The sequence below is a fragment of the Asterias amurensis genome, chromosome 3 (genome assembly GCF_032118995.1).
Source record: "Asterias amurensis chromosome 3, ASM3211899v1".
Classification (NCBI taxonomy): domain Eukaryota; kingdom Metazoa; phylum Echinodermata; class Asteroidea; order Forcipulatida; family Asteriidae; genus Asterias; species Asterias amurensis.
In genome coordinates this window covers 8,032,110-8,051,319 of record NC_092650.1, presented here as the reverse complement: position 1 = coordinate 8,051,319, position 19,210 = coordinate 8,032,110, and the positions used below count along the sequence as shown (strand labels likewise).

Sequence of the window (19,210 nt, the reverse complement as noted above, 5' to 3'; positions counted from 1 at the left end):
AGTCTTTGTATCGTTTAAGGCCATTTTGTTTTGGACTGCCCAAGCTTTGATGTCGCGGACACATCTTTCAATTGTTGTGATGGCTTCCGAACGCGTAGAAGGATCATATATCACATACAGCTGAGTATCATCTGCGTAACTCATGTGATGTATTCCATGACTGTTGATGATGTCGCTGATCGGAGCAGAATACATTGTGAATAAGGTAGGTCCTAGTACAGAACCCTGTGGAACGCCCTCTTCAAGTGGTAACTCTATTGATGGGACACCGGAGATATCTACATACTGACGACGGCCTTGAATGTAAGATGCAAACCAATCAAGTGCGATATTCGAAATTCCGTATCGGCAATGCAGGCGTTTAAGTAGGATGTCATGGTTTATCGTGTCGAATGCCGAAGAGAAATCCTGATGACGATCGATAGCCTGAAGAAGATCGTTGTGGACGCGAACCAGCGCTGTCTCAGTTGAATGAAATCTACGATAGGCTGATTGTCTCTGTACATACAGACTGCGTTGCTGTAGGTAGGCGTTCAACTGTGAAGATACAACACGTTCAATGGTTTTGAACAAGAACTTCAAATTTGATATCGGTCTGTAATTGTTGAGGTGTTCGACATCAAGAGATGGTTTCTTAATCAACGGCACGACTCTAGCAATTTTTAGAAACCACCGATCTCAAGGTCATCCGTGTGACCATCTCACGGCGACGCCACTCCCTCTTTGGCCACGTCCGTGGACGTCGGCGACTTCCAGAAGTCACTCAAGCACATGCCGCCCTCAAGCTGAGCGTCGACGCTCGAGGGGGACTCTGGCTGGCCCAGCCTGGAAAAGACCCATTGTAATGGGGGCTCACGCATGGATTCGCCTCCTTCAACGCTAATTCTACCATTCTAATTTGACACTGTCGGGTGTAAACATGATACATGTACATACAAAATAATGTATTTATGTCTTCCATGATGATGTTTTTGTATCAGTTGAAAAGTTTTAGTTCAACATTTTGCGTCATCTTTACTTGTGTTTATAATATTGCGCAGGCGTTAGGTTGTTTTAATCAGGTTGTTTTAGACTGAAGCACTTTTTAGTTGAGATGTTTTGAATTCGTTTTAATAGCTTCTATGTGTTTTCTTTTTCAGTTAATTTTTAGTTTTAAAGACCTGCTTGAACGAAAATGTCAAGTCATGAACTTTGCTGAATTCCCCTTAAAATGTTTTCGATGAATAAGGAAATCGAGTCATATGATTATAAATAGGTTTCAGTTGTGTAAAAAAACAATCATTTTGTATGCCCTTGTCCAGAGCTTTTCTGCGAGATTTGCGAAAAGCCCCGTTACGTAATCACTCTCAAAACGTCATAAGTAGATAAAGCCGCTTTGTTGCAGCGTGGATGTATAACAAAGCAAACTCCCACAAATGACGTCAGCGGCATTGTCCTTTGATACCCGCTCTCAACGGCAGAAGTGTTTTTAGTTTTTCAAAAAACCTTTAGGTAGGGGCCTGATTTTTTACTCGATAATTACGAAAAGTTCAGAAGTGTACACATATCAAAATTACATTAAAATGGTGAACAAGTGCATTATAAACAAGTAAAAATACCATTTCTGTTGAAAACATTCCGCTCAGGTAGCTGTTTAAATCCTCCAACTGTGTCCACACTATATATGTTAGCCTTTACACAATTTTATTTCTCATTTCATATTAATTCCTTTACTCATATTTCCTGTGCTTGTCCTTATGAGAATCCTCCTACTCTGAGCCTAAACCCACCACCAAGATGTTTTGGTTACACAGTTTTTGACATTAATAATTTAATATCCGGTCTCACAATGCAAATCCTCTTAATTCATACCCTTTGAAGCAGGTACAGCCCAATCTTTTTGCCGCTTTGACCTATACATTTTGGTTTCAAAGCTAGGCGTGGTACTTTACGGAGGCATCAAAGGCGATTGCCCAAATGCCAAAATAGTCATTGCCTTTGTGCCCTTGAAATGCTTCAGTAGAAGAATTGCGAGTTTCTCAGTCATAGGGTGCCCTTTACCAAGGAGAAATCGCCTTGGTGCCCTTGCTCTTTCAAAACGAAGCAAAAGGCCTCAAAGGCACTGGACCCTATTGGTGATATCATTAAAAATAATTGTCAAGTTCAAAATTTACTTGGTAACAAGCATTGGAGAGCAGTTGAAGTATAAAACATTGTGAGAAACGGTGCGCCGCTCCCTCTGAAGGAACACAGTTTTTGAGAAATAGGTTATTTCTTACTCAAATAATAAAAGCCTGTTTAGGCATCTGGAAGCACACATTAGTACAAGTGTGTTCTTTCTTTAATTATTCTCTTGCAACTTCGATGAACATCGAGTAAACAATTTCACAGATTTGTTAATTTATTCAAATGTTGGGACACACCAAGTGAGAAGACTGGTTTTTGACAATAGGGTGTCCATGCCTCTAATACTTTGTGTATCCCAACAGGCACTGATCCCAACCGCAGTACATTCAGTCCAGATGTTAAGTCAATGAAAACAAACTTGAATTAAACCCTGCAGTTATGAGCTTCTAGAAACAGGATTATAATAATAACAAATTCTTATATTATGCATTTCACAATAACCATCTCATAAGCGCGTCGTTCATTGGGCCAATACACTCCCTTTAATCTATCTCAGCTCCCTTGGGAGTATACAACCCGTTATGGGCAACCGTAGCGCACCAAAGGCTTTTTCATACACAATATCAACCTCTATCCTCGCAGGTACCCATTTATACCCCTGGGTGAAGAGAAGCAGTTGTAGTAAAGTATCTTGCCCAAGGACACAAGTGCCACGGCCGGGATTCGAACCCACACTACGTTGACTTAACCACAAGAACTTGAATTCGATGCTATTAACCACTTGGTCATGACACCCGCGTATCCTAAGTGCTAGCAGTGTTGTAGGTCTTGAGAGTGATCTTGGTCTCAGACCCTCTGGTCTTGGTCTTGGGTGTACTGGTCTTAGCTAAAACACTGAATGCAAGAGAGGTAGATCAAAGAATATTGTAGCATTGACCGGGGGTAGCGTTGATCACAGCTTCAAATGACACAAGGATGCAAATAACTGGCTTTTCTGTCCTTCTCTTTGGAGCTTTATTTAACCTCAAGAAGTCATGAAGTTACACGAAGTAGAACTCTTCAAAATCAGAGCCCCCTCCCCACCCCACTGACAAGCGCGTCCCCGATCAGCCTGTAGGGGCCGCCAGCGGTGCTCCAGTAGGGAGTCGTGCTGGCGCCCCCTACTGGTCGATGCAAGAGAGTATGATCTCATCATATCTGATGAATATAACATCTGATTTTCTTTACCACACAGACATAAAAAGTCTGAATTCAGAGAAAAGTCTCTAGTTGTCCAATGTTCAGGTAGAAAACTTAATCTTGCAACTATTCTTGTATGGTCTAACAGTCTTTTACTCGGCAATCTAGGGGGTGTCACCTGTCTTTGTTGGTTATTGTTTCTTTATTACTGCCTTTGTGGATCATCCATAGACCAAGAACAATGATAGAGGAGCCTAGCCACCAGGTCCATGACAGAGCTTCACCAAAAACAAGGTGACCAATCACAGCCTGTATTAAATTGATACAGAGAAGAGATAATACAACGTACAAATTAACTGACTGGGGAACTTTTCAATGATTTGGGGTTGAAAGAAAAATCAACTAGGGCCGGACTTGAACCAATAACCTTCAGGTTAATGCTCTGGTGCTTTACCAACTGAGCTATCTGGCCCTATATTGAAGTTTCCCTATATGTTTATGGTCAATAACTTTGTTCAGGAGTGCTAGTCAGGAGCCATACAACTGGTTATGTAACTGCCTAGTTCTTTCAAGGTTTTATTGTAAGATTGTCTGGATCCCAGGCTGACTGGCACCCCCCTGAGCAAAGAAGGTGACAATATAGGGAGACTGCCAAGATGACTAGGATAGCTCAGTTGGTAGAGCTCCTGCACGTTAATCCAGTAGGCTGTTGGTTCATTTCCCGCTTCAGTAAATTGGTTTTCTTTGTTCAACCCTTAACCACCCACAACAAAAAGACATGTTTCATTACCAGTTCTTCATGGAAATTTAGTTGCACTTTGAGATGGAAAGGATAACGTTTCATTTTCTCTAGTTGGACTATTGTAATGGTTTTTGTTTCCACTTTTTCCTTAACTCATTGTGAAACTCTGAGGTAACTTTATTCTCCATTTGAAATACTGGTAATTTATTCTAAATAGGGCAACTCCATTCTCCTTCTAGTTGCATTAACTGTAATCTTTTGCTAATTTTTAGCAGACTGACTACTTTACTCTAAACTATCTTTGTTGTAGCAGATCCAAGTAGTTTGGAACTTACGGAAAAGAAGAAATTAGCCGAGCTGTTTGTAATGGTAGCCTCCAGCGAAGATCTGGACAGCTGTAGTGACTTTACAAACAAGGTCCACATGATGGCGTTGAAGAGAAACAAGAGTGAGAATGATATTCCTCTCAAGACCACTGTCACCTGTCAGAGAATAGCACCAATCAATTAAAAATGAAAAATAAACAAGGAATAAACAAAATAAGGTCTTCAACAGATTTGTTCTATAAAGACATTTTTTGTTTGATTGAACCTAATCAATTTTGGACAGATGTTTTATTGATTTTCAATTAAAAACGTTTTTTTTTTGCTTAGTTTGTGACGTTTCGTTTAATTTGTAGTCTGGTGTATTTATTGAATATGTCTCCTAATCACTGTAGCTTGCAAGCCTGTATAGACAATGATGCTGCATGGAACCAGAAACACCAAATGTTAACTCCTACTCTCCCACAATTAGCTTTAAAATGTCCCATCCAACGGACAAAGCACTAATGGTAAGGAACTTACTCAAGAACACAAGTGTCACGACTCACGACCAGGACTCAAACTCACACTTTGCTGATCAAACACACCAGAGCCCGGGTGACAAAGCTCTGAACTGCTCAGCCATGACAGGCTGTTCTACTAAGATGGTTGACAAAAATGTCTAACTCTAAATGTTTTGTTTTAAAATTTACCTTTGCTGCAAACATTCAACCAAATTAATGCAAACATTTCAGCCATTCACACAGGCCAGGGCTCAATTTCATAGAGCTGCTTAAAAGCAAAAAAATATCTAAGCCTAACCAAAAATACTTACCAGAATACCGTTACCAGCGAAAAACCATTCTACATACAATCTGTGACTGGTATCCTGCCATTTATAGCTTAGCAGAACACTTCTTAAAGGCAGTGGACACTATTGGTAATTACTCAAAATAAATATTAGCATAAAACCTTTCTTGGTAACGAATAATGGGCCGAGAGGTTGATAACTTGATGGTATAAAACATTGTGAGAAACGGCTCCCTCTGAAGTGCCATAGTTTTTGAGAAAGTAGTAATGTTCCACGAATTTGATTTCGTGACCTCAGATTTAGAACTTGAGGTCTCAAAATCAACCATCTAAACGCACACAACTTCGTGTGACAAGGTTGTTTTTTTCCTTTAATTATTATCTCGCAAATTCGAAGACGGATTGAGCTCAAATTTTCACAGGTTTGTTATTTTATGCATGAGATACACCAACTGTGAAGGCTAGTCTTTGACAAATACCAGTAACGCCACTGCCTTTTAAAGCACTGTTTATGAAATTGGGCCATAGAATTAGTACAACTGCCTCAAGACTGATCCTTCCCAATAGAACAAAAAGCATCAAATAATACACAACTGCCATTAAAGATGCTATGTCAGATTTTTTGCCAATTTAACCCCAAAATTTTGATTTAAAATACAATAGGTATTGCGATGAGGATCAAGAAAATTACAAGCTTTCATTTGAGCCATTGCTCGAAAAAGTTAGCCAATTATGAGTAGCAGTGAAATAAAATGCTCAAAATTAGTTTTTGTTCTGACAATAATACATCTTACGTGACCAATTCTTATGTGTTTTATAAGAAACGCTTTAAATGTGTGTCATGGTTCCCGAGCATTAAAAGTAAAAAGTTAAACTTTTTTTCGTTAGACATGTTAGACATGTTAGAGCGGGTGAAAACCATTCACTCAAAAAGTCTATTTTTTAATGTTTGGGGCCAAAAATCTAACATAGCATCTTTAACTACTCACCAGAGTGCAACTTGTCATTGAGCTCAGTGCAATGGTAGCCTCCATTCTCTGACACACCTCAGCGATTTCTTCTCCAGACATTGCAAGCTTGGCAAAGGCAGATGCACAAGCTGCACACAGTCCGGCACAGATAGCTAATGTCAAACCAAGCATCTTTAACTTAACTTGAGCATCATGAACTTCTAAAACAATGGTCGACTGACTGCGTCTTGCTGATGTAGGGATCGGTGGTCTTACGACAATCTTGAAGCTGAGCTTTTCATGAATCTGAAGGAACTGAAAAATAAAAGAAGAAAAACATGCGTTTAAAAAAAAACTTGCATTAAAAAAAAAAATTACGCGTTTTGAAAAATACTCATTTTCGCAAATCAAGGTCAAAGGTCAAATTTTCGCGTATTTTTTCGGTGGTGCATGGAAATTTTTTGATTTTATTTTATCAAATGTGGGCCATGTCAAGAGCTTCAAAATGATGTAAATATTATCTTGGTAGGTGTTTTACTTTTGGAGATCGATTGTCCAAACGTAGCAGGTCATGCTAATTAGTCAAAAGTTCGTTAAGCCGTATCTCCCAAAATAATGATCCGAATTACATACAATTTGGGATTTGGGCATTTCTCAGGGAGTCCAATCAGCACACCGAATTTCATTTAAATCCGTGAGGGTCAGGTCCAAAAGCGTGTTGAATTGACACGGAATGACCCAGTAGGCCTATAAGGAATATGGGGCGGTTTCTATGCAGTTTCTACGACTCGCGCACGCAATGCCTTAGTCTATACCTTTGTCTTCAACAGCGCCCGCTCTTGATATTTTGCTATTCGCGATAAACCTTATTAATTAGTAGTTACAATAACAATAATTGTAACGCAGGCTAAAGGACCATTCGACCCTGTTACAATTATTGTAACTAAGATACTTTGGGCTTCCCTACTTTGTGCTGTCCGAGTGTACATTCTCATTCACATGAACATGAAAGTTACAAGTTCAATATTATTTAGAGCTATTTACAAAAGTAAAATTAACAAAACTGCTACAGAGGACGGACAGTCCGTGGATGTAGAATTTGGATGGACTGTCTGGCTTCAACGAGAACTACATAATTAACCCTTGATAATAACTATGTATACAAACAAAACAAATGAACTCAAATTCAGAAGAGGATACAGTACCTTTCAGTTACAATACGCATGCAGAGGAGGTTTCATTTTTTAAGTTCTGTCCGTACTGTCAAAAACCTCGCGTAACTAGCGCCCTCTCTTGACATAACTTTATTTGACTTAATTAATTGGGCTGATTCCTTGACTTAACTCATAGTTTTCTTAACGCTGCTGGGTGTACACATCTGAACCCGACTAGTAATGTTTACGGCCGTCAGCAGACACTACAATCTTCATTTGATTCAGTATCAATCATGCGTGTCATAAAGTTTGTTTGTCCACCTCATTGTATGGTCTCAAGGGAAGGTCTGTGTGGAGGAGCAAGGGGAGGAGAAACTCCTACTACTAGTACTACAGTACGAGGGAATCTTTCTAAACTGACTGTGTATTCTTGAAGTAAAGTAAGTATTGAATGAAGAGATAGTATACTATTATAATTAATTGATGATGATTCATTCAATGTAGCCCCACTTGTGTGGCCAAGGATAGCTACATTCACTGCATGCTTTCAGATGCTTGAATTCGAGACCTCAAGTTCTAAATCTGATTCCGAGGTCTTGTAATCAAAATCGTGGAAAATTACTTCTTTCTTGAAAACTACGTCACTTCAGAGGGAGATGTTTCTCACAATGTTTTATACTATCAACTTCTCCCCATTACCTGACTACTCACAGTACCAAGTAAAAAGGTTTGACTTTGATGTAGTTGCGATAACGTAACCCTCCTCCCGACGGCCGCCAGGCCGGAGGGTTACGAAGCTTTTGCAATCTGTGCAGGGCGAAATGGTTAAAAACGTACAATTTCGACAGCTAGTCAGCCGATTTGCTCCATTTTTACCACTTTTCACCCCAAAAATAGATGTGTTGAAAATAATATTGGATTCATCCTAAAGCCATTGGACACTTTCGGTAAACAGTTTTGTCCAAAGGCCCACACTTCGTGTATCACAACTAATATAATAGCAAACCTGTGAAAATTTAGGCTCAATCGGCCATCAGAGTCGGGAGAAAATAATGGGAAAACCCACACTTGTTTACGCATATTTCGCCGTGTCATGACATCGTGTTTATACTATAATCCATAATTCTCTATGTCGAGATTAATGTTTTCAAAAAAAAAAAGCACTTCATGGAATAATAATTCAAGAGAAGTCTTTCACCATTACCTTCTGTAAACCCTGTAAGTCATTTTGTAAATCTGTGTACTTTTATTTTTTTTTCTGTTTCGACGTGTATAATGGCTTTAAAGGAATGTTACAGAATTGGGAAGAAATAAAAATTGTGAAGATCACAGATGTACATAAACTTAATGTACATGGTATATTTATGTTGATACTTGAAAACATCCCTTGAATTATTTCTGTCTGAAATGTCATATTTGATGAGAAATAATTAATCTAACTTCGCGCTTGGAGTTTATCGCTCACTCAGTGAGTGTTTTAATCATTTTTATTTTGGCATTGATGCAATGCAAAGTTTGTAATCGTTTTTTTTTTCACTATTCTCTCGTGACCCAGATGGCCAATCAATCTGAAACTTCTACAGGTTTGTCAGTTTTTGTATAATGATATGGTGAATTGCATAAAGTGTACACTGCCAGCAACTGTTTTGTTAGCAAAAACCAATTCTGTAGGCCTAATGTTCCTTTAATCATGCAAAGCCTTAAATTCTTTCAAAGGAAGTTGCAGTAACATTTTTAATAGTAGTATGTAGTAGACCCACTTCTAGGCCTACTAGTTTACTCCATTATTGAATAGGTTCTTGTGATCAAAGTTCAGTTTATGTTTTTTCCCCTAGGCACGTGTACTACACTAGCTACATATTGTATCAGCCAAGAAAAGATCAGCTGAAAAGAGGTTGAAAATGGGTTACGATGTTGAGCGATTTGTTGGATCTATCAACGATGGACTTCTGTGCTGCATCTGTCGAGATGTTCTTGAGGATCCTCTGCAAGCCCCCTGTGAGCATGCTTACTGCACCTCCTGCATCCATGCCTGGCTTGTACACGATCAGATCTGCCCGGAGGATAGGCAACCTCTAACACAAGATCAACTTCATCCGATCTTTCGCTACATGAGAAACGACTTAAACCAGCTGAGACTGCGCTGCCGAAACCGAGCGGCAGGCTGCTGTGATGAGGTGATGTTAGAGAATTTAACGAGACATGAGGCAGCCTGTGACTTCGGGAGAGTGACCTGCCCGAACGTGAACTGTGGCACAGAACTTGAGAGACGAGTTCTAGACTCTCATCTCCTGGTCTGTACGCACAGAACCAAAACATGCCCTCAGGGATGTGGGTTGACAGTACTAAACTCAGAAGTGGACTCGCATAACTGCGTGGCCGAGCTGCGCTTAGAGTTAGAGTTATTGCGATCTGAGATGATCGGGAAGAATGAGGATCAGAAGCATGAGATGAAACTGAGGCTTGACTCGCAGAGAACGCACATGGTGCACAAAATCAGTGAGATGCAGCAACAGATGGATGAACTAAAAAGTAATTATTGTGAAGATAACCTGCAGTTATAGGGCCTAAGGCTATTTCTTCTTTTTTTCTGGGGAAAAGAAGTAAAAACAAATTTATTTTGTGTCCTTTTTAAAGGACACTCATAGTTTTAAAAAACTCAAGAGAAAGTATATCTTGGGTTGGTTGAACTGTTTGATTGTTTTAATCCTACATGTCATGTAAAAATGACCTGTACAAATTGAATCCCATTCGTTACACTTGTGGCCTGTAGCGAGACACTTGACCATATTGCTTCATAAAACATTTGGATGGTAGTGCATTCTGCTCTACCAGCCAGGCTCCAAGTGGATGATACTCATGAGACATGCCTATCTCCTTACAGATTGTGAAGGGGCTGGCCCTGTTTCAGCCCCAGGAGTAGGTAGCAACTTGTCACTGGTGGCAGTTGATTTGTAGTAAAGTTCGTAGTTTGGCGATATCTCATATATTAATAAAAACATACAAGCTCCCTCAGTTTATCAACCAGGGCAAACACACATCGGAGCATACTGATCGAAACGTCGAGTTTAAACCAACGGTTCTTTTCAGAACCACCCCAACTCATTAGAGATAGTCATTACATGGTGTTACCGTAAACCTTTCTATAAACACACACTGATTATTAAAACTAAACTTCGTACATTGAACGTACATGTAGCTAGCACTGCTGGAAAAAGACTCTGCTAGGGTCGAAGGGGGATGCCACACCCATTTTTTGCATTATGTGTATACTCTTCAAATTACAACAAATCAACCTATTAAGCATCACTGGATGGGTTAAAACCAACATTTATTATCCGAAAAATAACTTATCATTTGTTGCCAACAGGTCAGAATGATCGCTTGTTTCATGATGTCCGACTGCTGAGTGCCTTGGAGAGGAAAAGGGGACAGGATATGGAGCGTCTAGAACTTGAGAAAAAAGAGCTACTAGAGGTTCTGAAAGCACTGAAGGATGAACGTGAACTAGCCAAGACCAACACCTGCCGTATCACAGCTCTCTGATTACACATGTAATGTCTGGGTAGTAATAGTATCAGGGCTTTGCCTGCTCAGAACAAACCAAGGTTTTCCTAAGCACAAGCTAATAATAATAAAAATAATATTTGGTATTTATATAGCACTTTTTACACCATGTCTCAAAGCGGTTCTAACATTATAACCCTGATCTCACTGGGCCATTTCATTCCTTAAACTGTTAAACCACCTCAGCTCCCAGGGGATCAGAGTATACAGCCTGTGCCGCCAAATTTGTAGCGCACTAAGCGAAACCAAACACAAGAACCATCTCTGCCCTCACATGTACCCATTTACTCCCGGGCGGAGAGAAGCAATTATAGTAAAGTGTCTTGCTCAGGGACAGATGTGCCACGACCAAGATTCGAACCCACACTCTGCTGATCAAAATGTAAACATGTTATTAGTTGATATTTATGCAAAAAGCTTTATGTATTCTTGACTCTTGTTTCATGAGATAACAGAAAAAGTATTCCGTCCTCTTACATGTACATGTATGTGTAAACTTACTAACAGCATTTCCCTAATATTACACATGTCTATAATGTAAAATACTACATAAAACATGCTAAACAAAAATGACTGTTTCAATAGCACTCTGCACCATAATGATGTCCTATTGCCCAAACTACCCGGCTTTGTCAGACAATGTAGTCCTGTTTGTAAGCTATTGTTCACAACACGCAAGTAAACATAAAACTTGGATGTACGTGCGCGTAGGTTAGTAAAATTTGACAGCTTTGTCTGACACCGGAGTACTTAGGGTTTTATCTTTAAGAATTGTGCAAAGTGCTGATTGTTCTTTGTTAAAATGATTGAAACATATTGTACCCACCATGCAAGACACTCGGCCAATGATAGATAAGTCTTCCTTTGACCATAGCAAGGGTGTTGTTTCAGGGCTCAAAGTTTGCAAAGGACTGCAAGCTGGTAGCCAGGGACCAGTTATTTTTTTCGGGCCAATAAACTTGTGATTGGACAAGTGTGTCCCTGAGTAACATCTTTGATACAAAATATTTATGTTGAAATGCTGATCAAATTAATCATTCATAAGACAATTGAGGTAAATCAACTAAAAAACTCAAGTTAAGGTACTGGCGTTGTAAATAAAATCTGGTCCAGTAAAACACTTGATCTATGAGCTCTGGGGTGCATTTCACAGAAGTACATGTAGTCCTAACTTAGGACTAGTTCTAGGCAATGCTAAGAGATAGGGACCAGTCCTAAAGTTAGGATGAGTTACTGGTCCTAACTTAGGACTAGTCCTATCTCTTAGCATTGCCTAGGACTAGTCCTAAGTTAGGACTACCTTTGTGAAATCCACCCCTGTCCTCCTTTGGAGCCCCCCCACACTCAAACTAAAAAGGGCATTTATGATAAACAATCTCAACATGATAAATCTGTAGCAATTAACAATGGGGTAGACACAACCTATCAAACTTGCATTTTATATTGTTTAACTGCATTGCTAATCACATACCTTGCAGTTGGTGTGAATAATTATTGCCAAGTTGAATTTATTAGAGAGTAGTCATGGTAGCCTAGTGATTGTGCCTTTTAATATTAATCATGTACCTCCCAAGATTTCAATTATGAGCAAGTAGCTCTAGATGCAATATTAGTACTTCAGCAGAACTAGTCCATTGCGCATATAATCAGTAGGCCTATTATTATTGTTCCCTTTTAAATTTCTAGTGCTACATATATTTATTGGTTGATGTGTTCAGTTTCTTTCCAGATTTGTATTTAATCATTAATTGATTCCATTTCTTTGGTGGTCAGTTGACATTTTTGAGCACATGGATGATGATCATTTCATTATATTACTTGAGATGCTCATTTTAAACATGTGTACAGATTTTAAAAGAAGAGTAACAACAACAATTTGTTTTTCTATAGCTACAGTTGAAACAGTTTCTGAATTGAATTGTCATTTGCAAAACATTCCTGAAAGAAGGAAGAACATACTAATGGTTTCCATACTTGTCTAACATAAGATCGTATTCATAAGTAATATATAATGAATCTGAAATATTTATTTGTCTAAGTTTTAGATCAATGTTGATGCTTTTATTCACAATGGCAATTCAGTGCCAATACACATTTTTTATGCGTGGTGGGGAAAAGAAATTATTTTGCCACTTTGATATGATTTGATGCAAAGCTATAAATATGATAAAGTTGTGGGGTTGTTCATCCATAAAAGGCATGGGGTGTGTTGATCTTGCTAGTCACACCAGTGAGCCTCCAGCTGTTGAGGAATAATTTATGACCTCATAGTCTACACCCTGAAATGTAGAAGTGCCAATAGAGTAGAAGTCGGGGGTTATGACCCAAGGTGGCACTGTGGCTCTCCTTGTTCTCATATACATTTCTTTGTTGCCATGGTTTCCTGATACACCTGTTTCGCCAGTTAGTTTGGCTGAGACATGTGTAAAGTAAAGATACATTGTAGGTGACAAAAATGTGAGTACATACATTAATCGGACAATGTTTGACAAGCGACATCCAATGCACAACACAGATTAGAAAACTGGTTCATTGTATGCCTTGGTCAGATACTCTAGTCAAAGTTACATTTCCACCGAACAAACCTTTCATAAACTCTCTGAAAAGAATTATTTTATTTTTTATAGGCAAGGCAGTTCACATTCAAATTTGTTCATACATTGGGCAATGTTTGAATTATATGGTTTCTGAATTTAAAACATAGCCTGTGTGTAGCCATTACATACATGTATGTCGATGTTAAATTGTGTTCATTATACCAGGTACATGTACATGTACTTGTGTTAACTTAGGCTAAAGGAAGACTGACTGGGTAAGTTTAAAATAATCTTAGGTTGAAAAAGAAACATCACTGAACATTGACTTCAGCTTGATTTTGATAACTTGATCTTTGAAACAAAAAGTTGCACCTCTATTAGGTGATCTCTCTGCTGCTTTTTCACAGGTTGTATAAACTTGGGTGTGATCCCAAGCTAAAGGTTGAGTTAGGGGATTCTGACTGGCACCCCAATAAATATTGAAAAATTGGAGACTGCCAACATTAGGGCTACAGCTAGGCTAGACGGCTCAGCTGGTAGAGTGCTGTACAATAGTCTGCAGGTTGTAGGTTCAAGTCACGGGAGTAGATTTTTTACTTGTTCAACCTAAAACTAATTATAGAATCTTCAAATGTTTGAGAAGTACTGTAGTGCTTTCTGTTCCCTACCGGTTCGGCTTCGAATTGAAGATACCCAAGCCTACATTCGTATGAACTGTGAAAGGGGTAAGCCTGTTACAGCCCTAGGAGTAGGTGGCAATGGCCTCTGTAAAATAAACCCTGTAAATTATTTGTAAATCTGTGAACTTTTTTTTTTCTGTACCGAAAGTGTATAACGGCTTTAAGAGTTGTCTGGAAGCAACCGGGAGGGTAATCTGAAACATTCCGTTCTAGCACAATGTAAACAGTGGGAGTAACTAAACCCACTCAGCATGATATTCATTTATTTTCTTAACTGAAGGGCATTGTAAAACAAAAAACTTCTAATTTTGTTGGAGCCTTTCTGCACCATTTATATGTATTTTTTCACAAAGAACAAATGGAACTACATGGTATTATTTCACTACATTATTTTTCTTTCAGACATTTTTGTACTTGTAGAAAAACAACATTTTAAAAAGCGTATTAAAAACAGATAATATGCAAGACTGTTACAGGGTATGGCAGTTTAACATCCAAGAAGTCAACTGAACTTTGAGAAGAAATTGACTCCAGAAATTTAATCGCACACCAAAGCTAAACACATCATTGTTTCTCTTCCTTTTTATTTTATATTACAGTTTCTCTTTAAAGCGTGTTAACACACAGGTTCTTACACAGTTTGAAAGTATAATTGTTTGAAGTTGTGAATGTATTTTTCTATGATGGTAGATCTGAGTAGTTGAGAAAGAAGTTGATCGTCTATTTAGTTTTTCTAAACACAGGGTTTTCTTAAGTCTGTAATGGAGACACTTGACTGGTTCAGAGGGACTGGGCAAGTCTACAAATCTTGCTATAGATGTTTGTTTGATATAGATACATGTATGTTCTCCAGTAATGTATGTTACGGTTGCAATATATCGGTGACTACAAAACAAATATGTTAAAAAAACGACCATCGCCAGTCATGACTAGGGTTTTCTAGCGTCATTAGTATCCTTCTAAAGTTACAATTTCATTTAATTAAAAGGCCAGTTGTGATTTACCTTCCATAAGCTTTGAAAATACAATACCAAAAATGCCTTTATCATAAAAATGATATCATATTTTCTTTTTCAAAGTAACATTTCAATGATAAAGTAACCCACCTTTCAACAAATTTTGTAATTTTATTGACAAATTTTATAATTTTATTGTTACTTTTTCAGTAATCTTGTTTGTTTTCTAACAATAAAACAAATAGTAATATTGATTATAAATCATTGTTTTCAGATGGTTGATATTGTTTGATTGTGTGTCTACTCCATCTCGTGTTTGTTACTTCCTGCAATCAAATTAAAAACATTCACCATTAGGCATGTTAGGGCTCAATTTTACAGAATTCTGCACTTACTGGGTAAGCACCAAATTTGTGGAGTACGCCATGCACAAGCTAAAATACCCTGCTTACGTACCTGTGAAATTTGATTGACAAAAGCGCGGAGCTCCCTGCTTCCGCAACTGCTCATTCTTTACTTAACGGTAAGCAGAGCCATGAAATTGGGCCCAGTTGAAGTGCTAATACCATATCGCATTCAAAACCCCTTCTGAGTCGTGTGTTTATAGCCACATGAAGCAAGGGTCACAGACATTCAATATTCTATAACTGTTTCAAACAATTTAAAGATCCATTTCATAACATACACAAATCAGATTCTGAGTCAAGCTTATAGATGGACTTCTCATAATTTGGCTCTTATTTTATTGCTGATCGAGGGCACAAGGCCTGGAATTGCACTGATGCCAGCTACAGAGGAAACGGCCTTCATGTAGGTACCCCTTCAAAAACATTCTCAAAGACTTCCCAATGACCATGACAGTGCCTTTTGCAAAGTGGGGCAGGAGATCCTGTCTCCCACAAGGCAAATTGTGTAAACTTCCATCTGATAGTGCCCTCTTTTGAATCACCTTCCTTAAAGCCATTGGGCACTTTCCGTAAACAGTATTGTCCAGACCAACACTTCGTGTATCACAACTTATATATAAATAACAAACCTGTGAAAATTTAGGCTCAATCGGTCATCGGAGTCGGGAGAAAACAATGGGAAAACCCACCCTTGTTTCTGCACGTTTGACATGACGTGTTTAAAATAAATCCGTAGTTCTCGATATCGAGAATTTATTGTTTAATTTTTCTCAAAAAGTAAAGCATTTCATGGAATAATATTTCAAGATAAGTCTTTCACCATTACCCTGTAAATTATTTGTAAATCTGTGAACTTTTAAATTTTTGTCTGCACCGAAAGTGTCCAATGGCTTTAAGCCCATGTTATTTTACCGTATGGAGAACACGCACACTGGGGGACAAAATCACCAATGACATACAATGTAGGCGCTGTAACATTTGATGGTGCCATTCAATACACGATACAGCAAAGTGGTGAATACAACTTTGGTTTAGTTGAGTATTTTTAAAACAAAGTTCCATTTCGTAGACTTAAAGATACAAAACTCCATTGTGTTTTCAACATTATCTTCGGATTTATTACATTTTCTACATGTACATCAACCATGTTTAAGCTGCCATTTTATTTATCTTATGAACAGATGAAAGATAATCGAGTGTGTTCTGTGTTGGTTCTTGCATAAAATCCAACGTGACCCTCAGTTCCTGTTTTAATGTTTGTTGAAACCTCAAGATCCAACATTGTCTTCATCCACATAGTTTATGTACATCATACATAATTCTGCTGTCTTTTTAAAAATCTTGCGAAGGTTCACTGTCACTGTGAACTGCACTGGTCTTGTGTGGTACTCGCATACTGCCACAGGTTCCTGTCTTTGGAACCTAAAGATCCCACATTTTCTTCACACTTTATGTACATTGTACATGTTTATGCTGTCTTTTCTTTAAAAATCTCGTGAAGAAACGACTGTTCTGTGTTGGCTCTTACATAGTCCAAATTGTCCGCCACATCTTGTCTTTGGTGTTTCTAGAAACCCAAAGACCCGCAATATTGGCTCTTACATAGTCTATATTGTCCGCCACATCTTGTCTTTGGTGTTTCTATAAACCCAAAGACCTGCACTGTTGGCTCTCACAACTCAAATTGTTTGCCACATCTTGTCTTTGGTGTTTCTAGAAACCCAAAGAAGAGCATTGTCTTGATGTGTATTCTATTGTACATATCTTTTCTGCTATCTGTTTGTTTATCTTGTGAAGGAACGACTGTGTCTGCCTTGGTTCTCTCGTAATCCCATTCTACCTCCACGGCCTGTCTTGGGTGTTTGTTGAAACCTAGAGATGGCAAAGAAAAAAACTCACAAGATTAATTAAATTGACAAATACATTTAAAGTGGAGATTGCAGCTTCTTGACATTAAGGAATTGTAATTTTAAAGAAAGTCTTAACCGGCTTTGCATAGCTGTAGATTGAAGCAACAGCAAAGCTGAATTTGTTGGCTTTGCTTATGTACCAGGGAATTCTGCACTGACGCGTCACCATAACCTCTATTACACGGTAAGAGTAGCCTTATTTTAGGCTCTAGCAGTGAAAGCGAAGAATGCACAAGACTGTGTTGTGCGCACACCTCCAAACAAAATTGCCTAGATTGCCTAGTCATACTCTGACTAAATTGCTTTTTTTTAAATATAATTTTGACATAAATGTACATTATTGTATTATTGTTTTGTATGACAACACTGAAATAAATGTTACTATTACTAATACATTACATGTATGTAACAACATTATTACAAGCAAGCAAACATTTCAAGAGTGCATAAATAATGGCATGGACAAGCAAAGCCTTTACAAAGAAAAAACAGTACCAGATGGTAATGTTGGAGTCCAACACCCTAGCAGTCCCTATACATCTCTTCAACCATACTCACCTTGAGTACTGATCCTTTCCACCACCTTGTCCGGTCCAACCCCCACCACCACCGCCACCGCTCCCCCTCCCTCCAGCACTTCCAGACCTGAACCCCCTTCCAGGTCTCCTCATGTTAGCTCCACCCCTCTGTTGTTGGTTCCCATTGCCTCTGATGTTACCCCTGGGCTCTCCTCTCTGCATGTAGGATCCCTCTCGGTTCCGGTTGTCTCCGCTCATGCGCCCATAGGGTTGCTGGCCTGAAACTTGCCCACGACTGTCCTGCCTGGCGTCCATTCTGTTGTCAGTCCTGTTAAAGGAAAGGTATACGTCTGGTAATCACTCTTCAAGGCACTGTACATGTGTGGTAATTACTCAAAATATATATAAGCACAAAATTTACTTAATGTAGTAACAAGCAATGGAGAGCTGTTGATAGTATAAAATATTGGGAGAAAGGATTTCCTCTGAAGTAACATAGGTTTTGAGAAAGAGGTAATTTGTGATTCAATATTTGAATCACAAAAACTTAAGGCCTGAAACCTGTCTCCGGCATCTGATAGCACACAAATGTACAACAAGTTTTTTTTTCTTTCTCTATTTACTTGCAACTTTGACGACCAATTTAGCCCATATTTACACAGATGTCTTACCACTAGACCATCAAGCTTGCCCGCTGGCCAAAGGCAGTTCGAGTCAAATGTGTAAGCAGCTGGTAGCGCAACGATTGAACATCCTATTAAAATAATCTCATGGCTTTGTGAAATCCAGCCCAGTGCCCAATTTTGTAAAGCTTGTAAGTAAAAAAAGATGCTAAGCAAAGAAAAGTACTGCTTAACATAAACAGGTTACCAACAGCCAAAATTACATTAAGAACTTTAATTGTTGTGACCCCACTCAATTTTTTTGCTTTTAGCAAATAAATTTGTCAAGCAGGAATTTCTGCTAAGCAGCTCAATGAAATCTGGGCCCAGGTCCTTTTCCTGTCTGACTGATGATGGCTGGTACTCTTACCTTGATTGGTTCCCTTCCCATCGTCTGGATGCAAAGTTCCTCTGCTGGTTATTTCCTCCAGTGCCGCTATTTCCATATCCTGGTCGTTGTTGTTGCCTGTTGTTCCATTGACCTCCTCCACCTCCACCTCCACCTCCCCCTCCCCCTCCTCCCCGCCCACCCCTTTGAGCTCCACCCCCTGCATTGTTCCCACCTGACAATAAACGCAAACATCAAAGGTGTCAGCAATAACAAATTATAATGGCTTCTTATATAGCTCTCAAATCAGTCACTCAAATGACACTCAAACACTCCAACAATCAGTATTTTTCCAGCAAGGTACATGTATGTGGAGCTACGATTTTGAAGTATGAGACAATT

At 38.8% G+C, this 19,210-nt stretch overlaps 3 protein-coding genes across 3 annotated transcripts in view; 1 reads left to right on the top strand and 2 right to left on the bottom strand.

The window, feature by feature from the left end:
- Positions 1–2,313: 2,313 nt before the first annotated feature.
- LOC139934831 (transmembrane protein 42-like) lies at positions 2,314–7,370 on the bottom strand. Its single transcript, XM_071929234.1, has 4 exons — positions 7,295–7,370; positions 6,129–6,404; positions 4,363–4,509; positions 2,314–3,594 (listed from the first exon to the last, which is right to left on the bottom strand). Exons 2-4 carry the CDS (start codon positions 6,279–6,281, stop codon positions 3,460–3,462), a joined length of 435 nt encoding a protein of 144 aa, XP_071785335.1. The 5' UTR covers positions 6,282–6,404; positions 7,295–7,370; the 3' UTR covers positions 2,314–3,459.
- A 153-nt stretch (positions 7,371–7,523) lies between these two features.
- LOC139934367 (RING finger protein 151-like) lies at positions 7,524–16,740 on the top strand. The gene is made up of 3 exons (XM_071928562.1): positions 7,524–7,683; positions 9,079–9,775; positions 10,614–16,740. The coding sequence occupies exons 2-3, from the start codon at positions 9,145–9,147 to the stop codon at positions 10,787–10,789; spliced, it is 807 nt and encodes a 268-aa protein (XP_071784663.1). The 5' UTR covers positions 7,524–7,683; positions 9,079–9,144; the 3' UTR covers positions 10,790–16,740.
- Positions 16,741–16,876: 136 nt separating this feature from the next.
- The window catches only part of LOC139934366 (protein virilizer homolog), a 47,586-nt gene continuing 45,252 nt past the window's right edge, over positions 16,877–19,210 (bottom strand). Inside the window, exons 33-35 of the mRNA XM_071928561.1 lie at positions 18,851–19,043; positions 17,859–18,146; positions 16,877–17,262 (exon numbers count right to left, since the gene is read on the bottom strand). Coding sequence (XP_071784662.1) covers positions 17,175–17,262; positions 17,859–18,146; positions 18,851–19,043 — 569 coding nt within the window. The 3' untranslated portion in view covers positions 16,877–17,174. The remainder of the gene's footprint in view (positions 17,263–17,858; positions 18,147–18,850; positions 19,044–19,210) is intronic.

Excerpts from the sequence above, each read along its gene's own strand:
- LOC139934367 (XM_071928562.1), top strand. The coding sequence starts at position 9,145 with ATGGGTTACGATGTTGAGCGATTTGTTGGATCTATCAACGATGGACTT. Across the intron at positions 9,776-10,613 it reads ACAGATGGATGAACTAAAAA|GTCAGAATGATCGCTTGTTT; the intron begins GTAATTATTGTG and ends TGTTGCCAACAG.
- LOC139934831 (XM_071929234.1), bottom strand. The coding sequence starts at position 6,281 with ATGCTTGGTTTGACATTAGCTATCTGTGCCGGACTGTGTGCAGCTTGT. Across the intron at positions 4,510-6,128 it reads CAATGACAAGTTGCACTCTG|GTGACAGTGGTCTTGAGAGG; the intron begins GTGAGTAGTTAA and ends ATTCTCTGACAG. Across the intron at positions 3,595-4,362 it reads CGGCTAATTTCTTCTTTTCC|GCTGTGATTGGTCACCTTGT; the intron begins GTAAGTTCCAAA and ends AATTTAATACAG.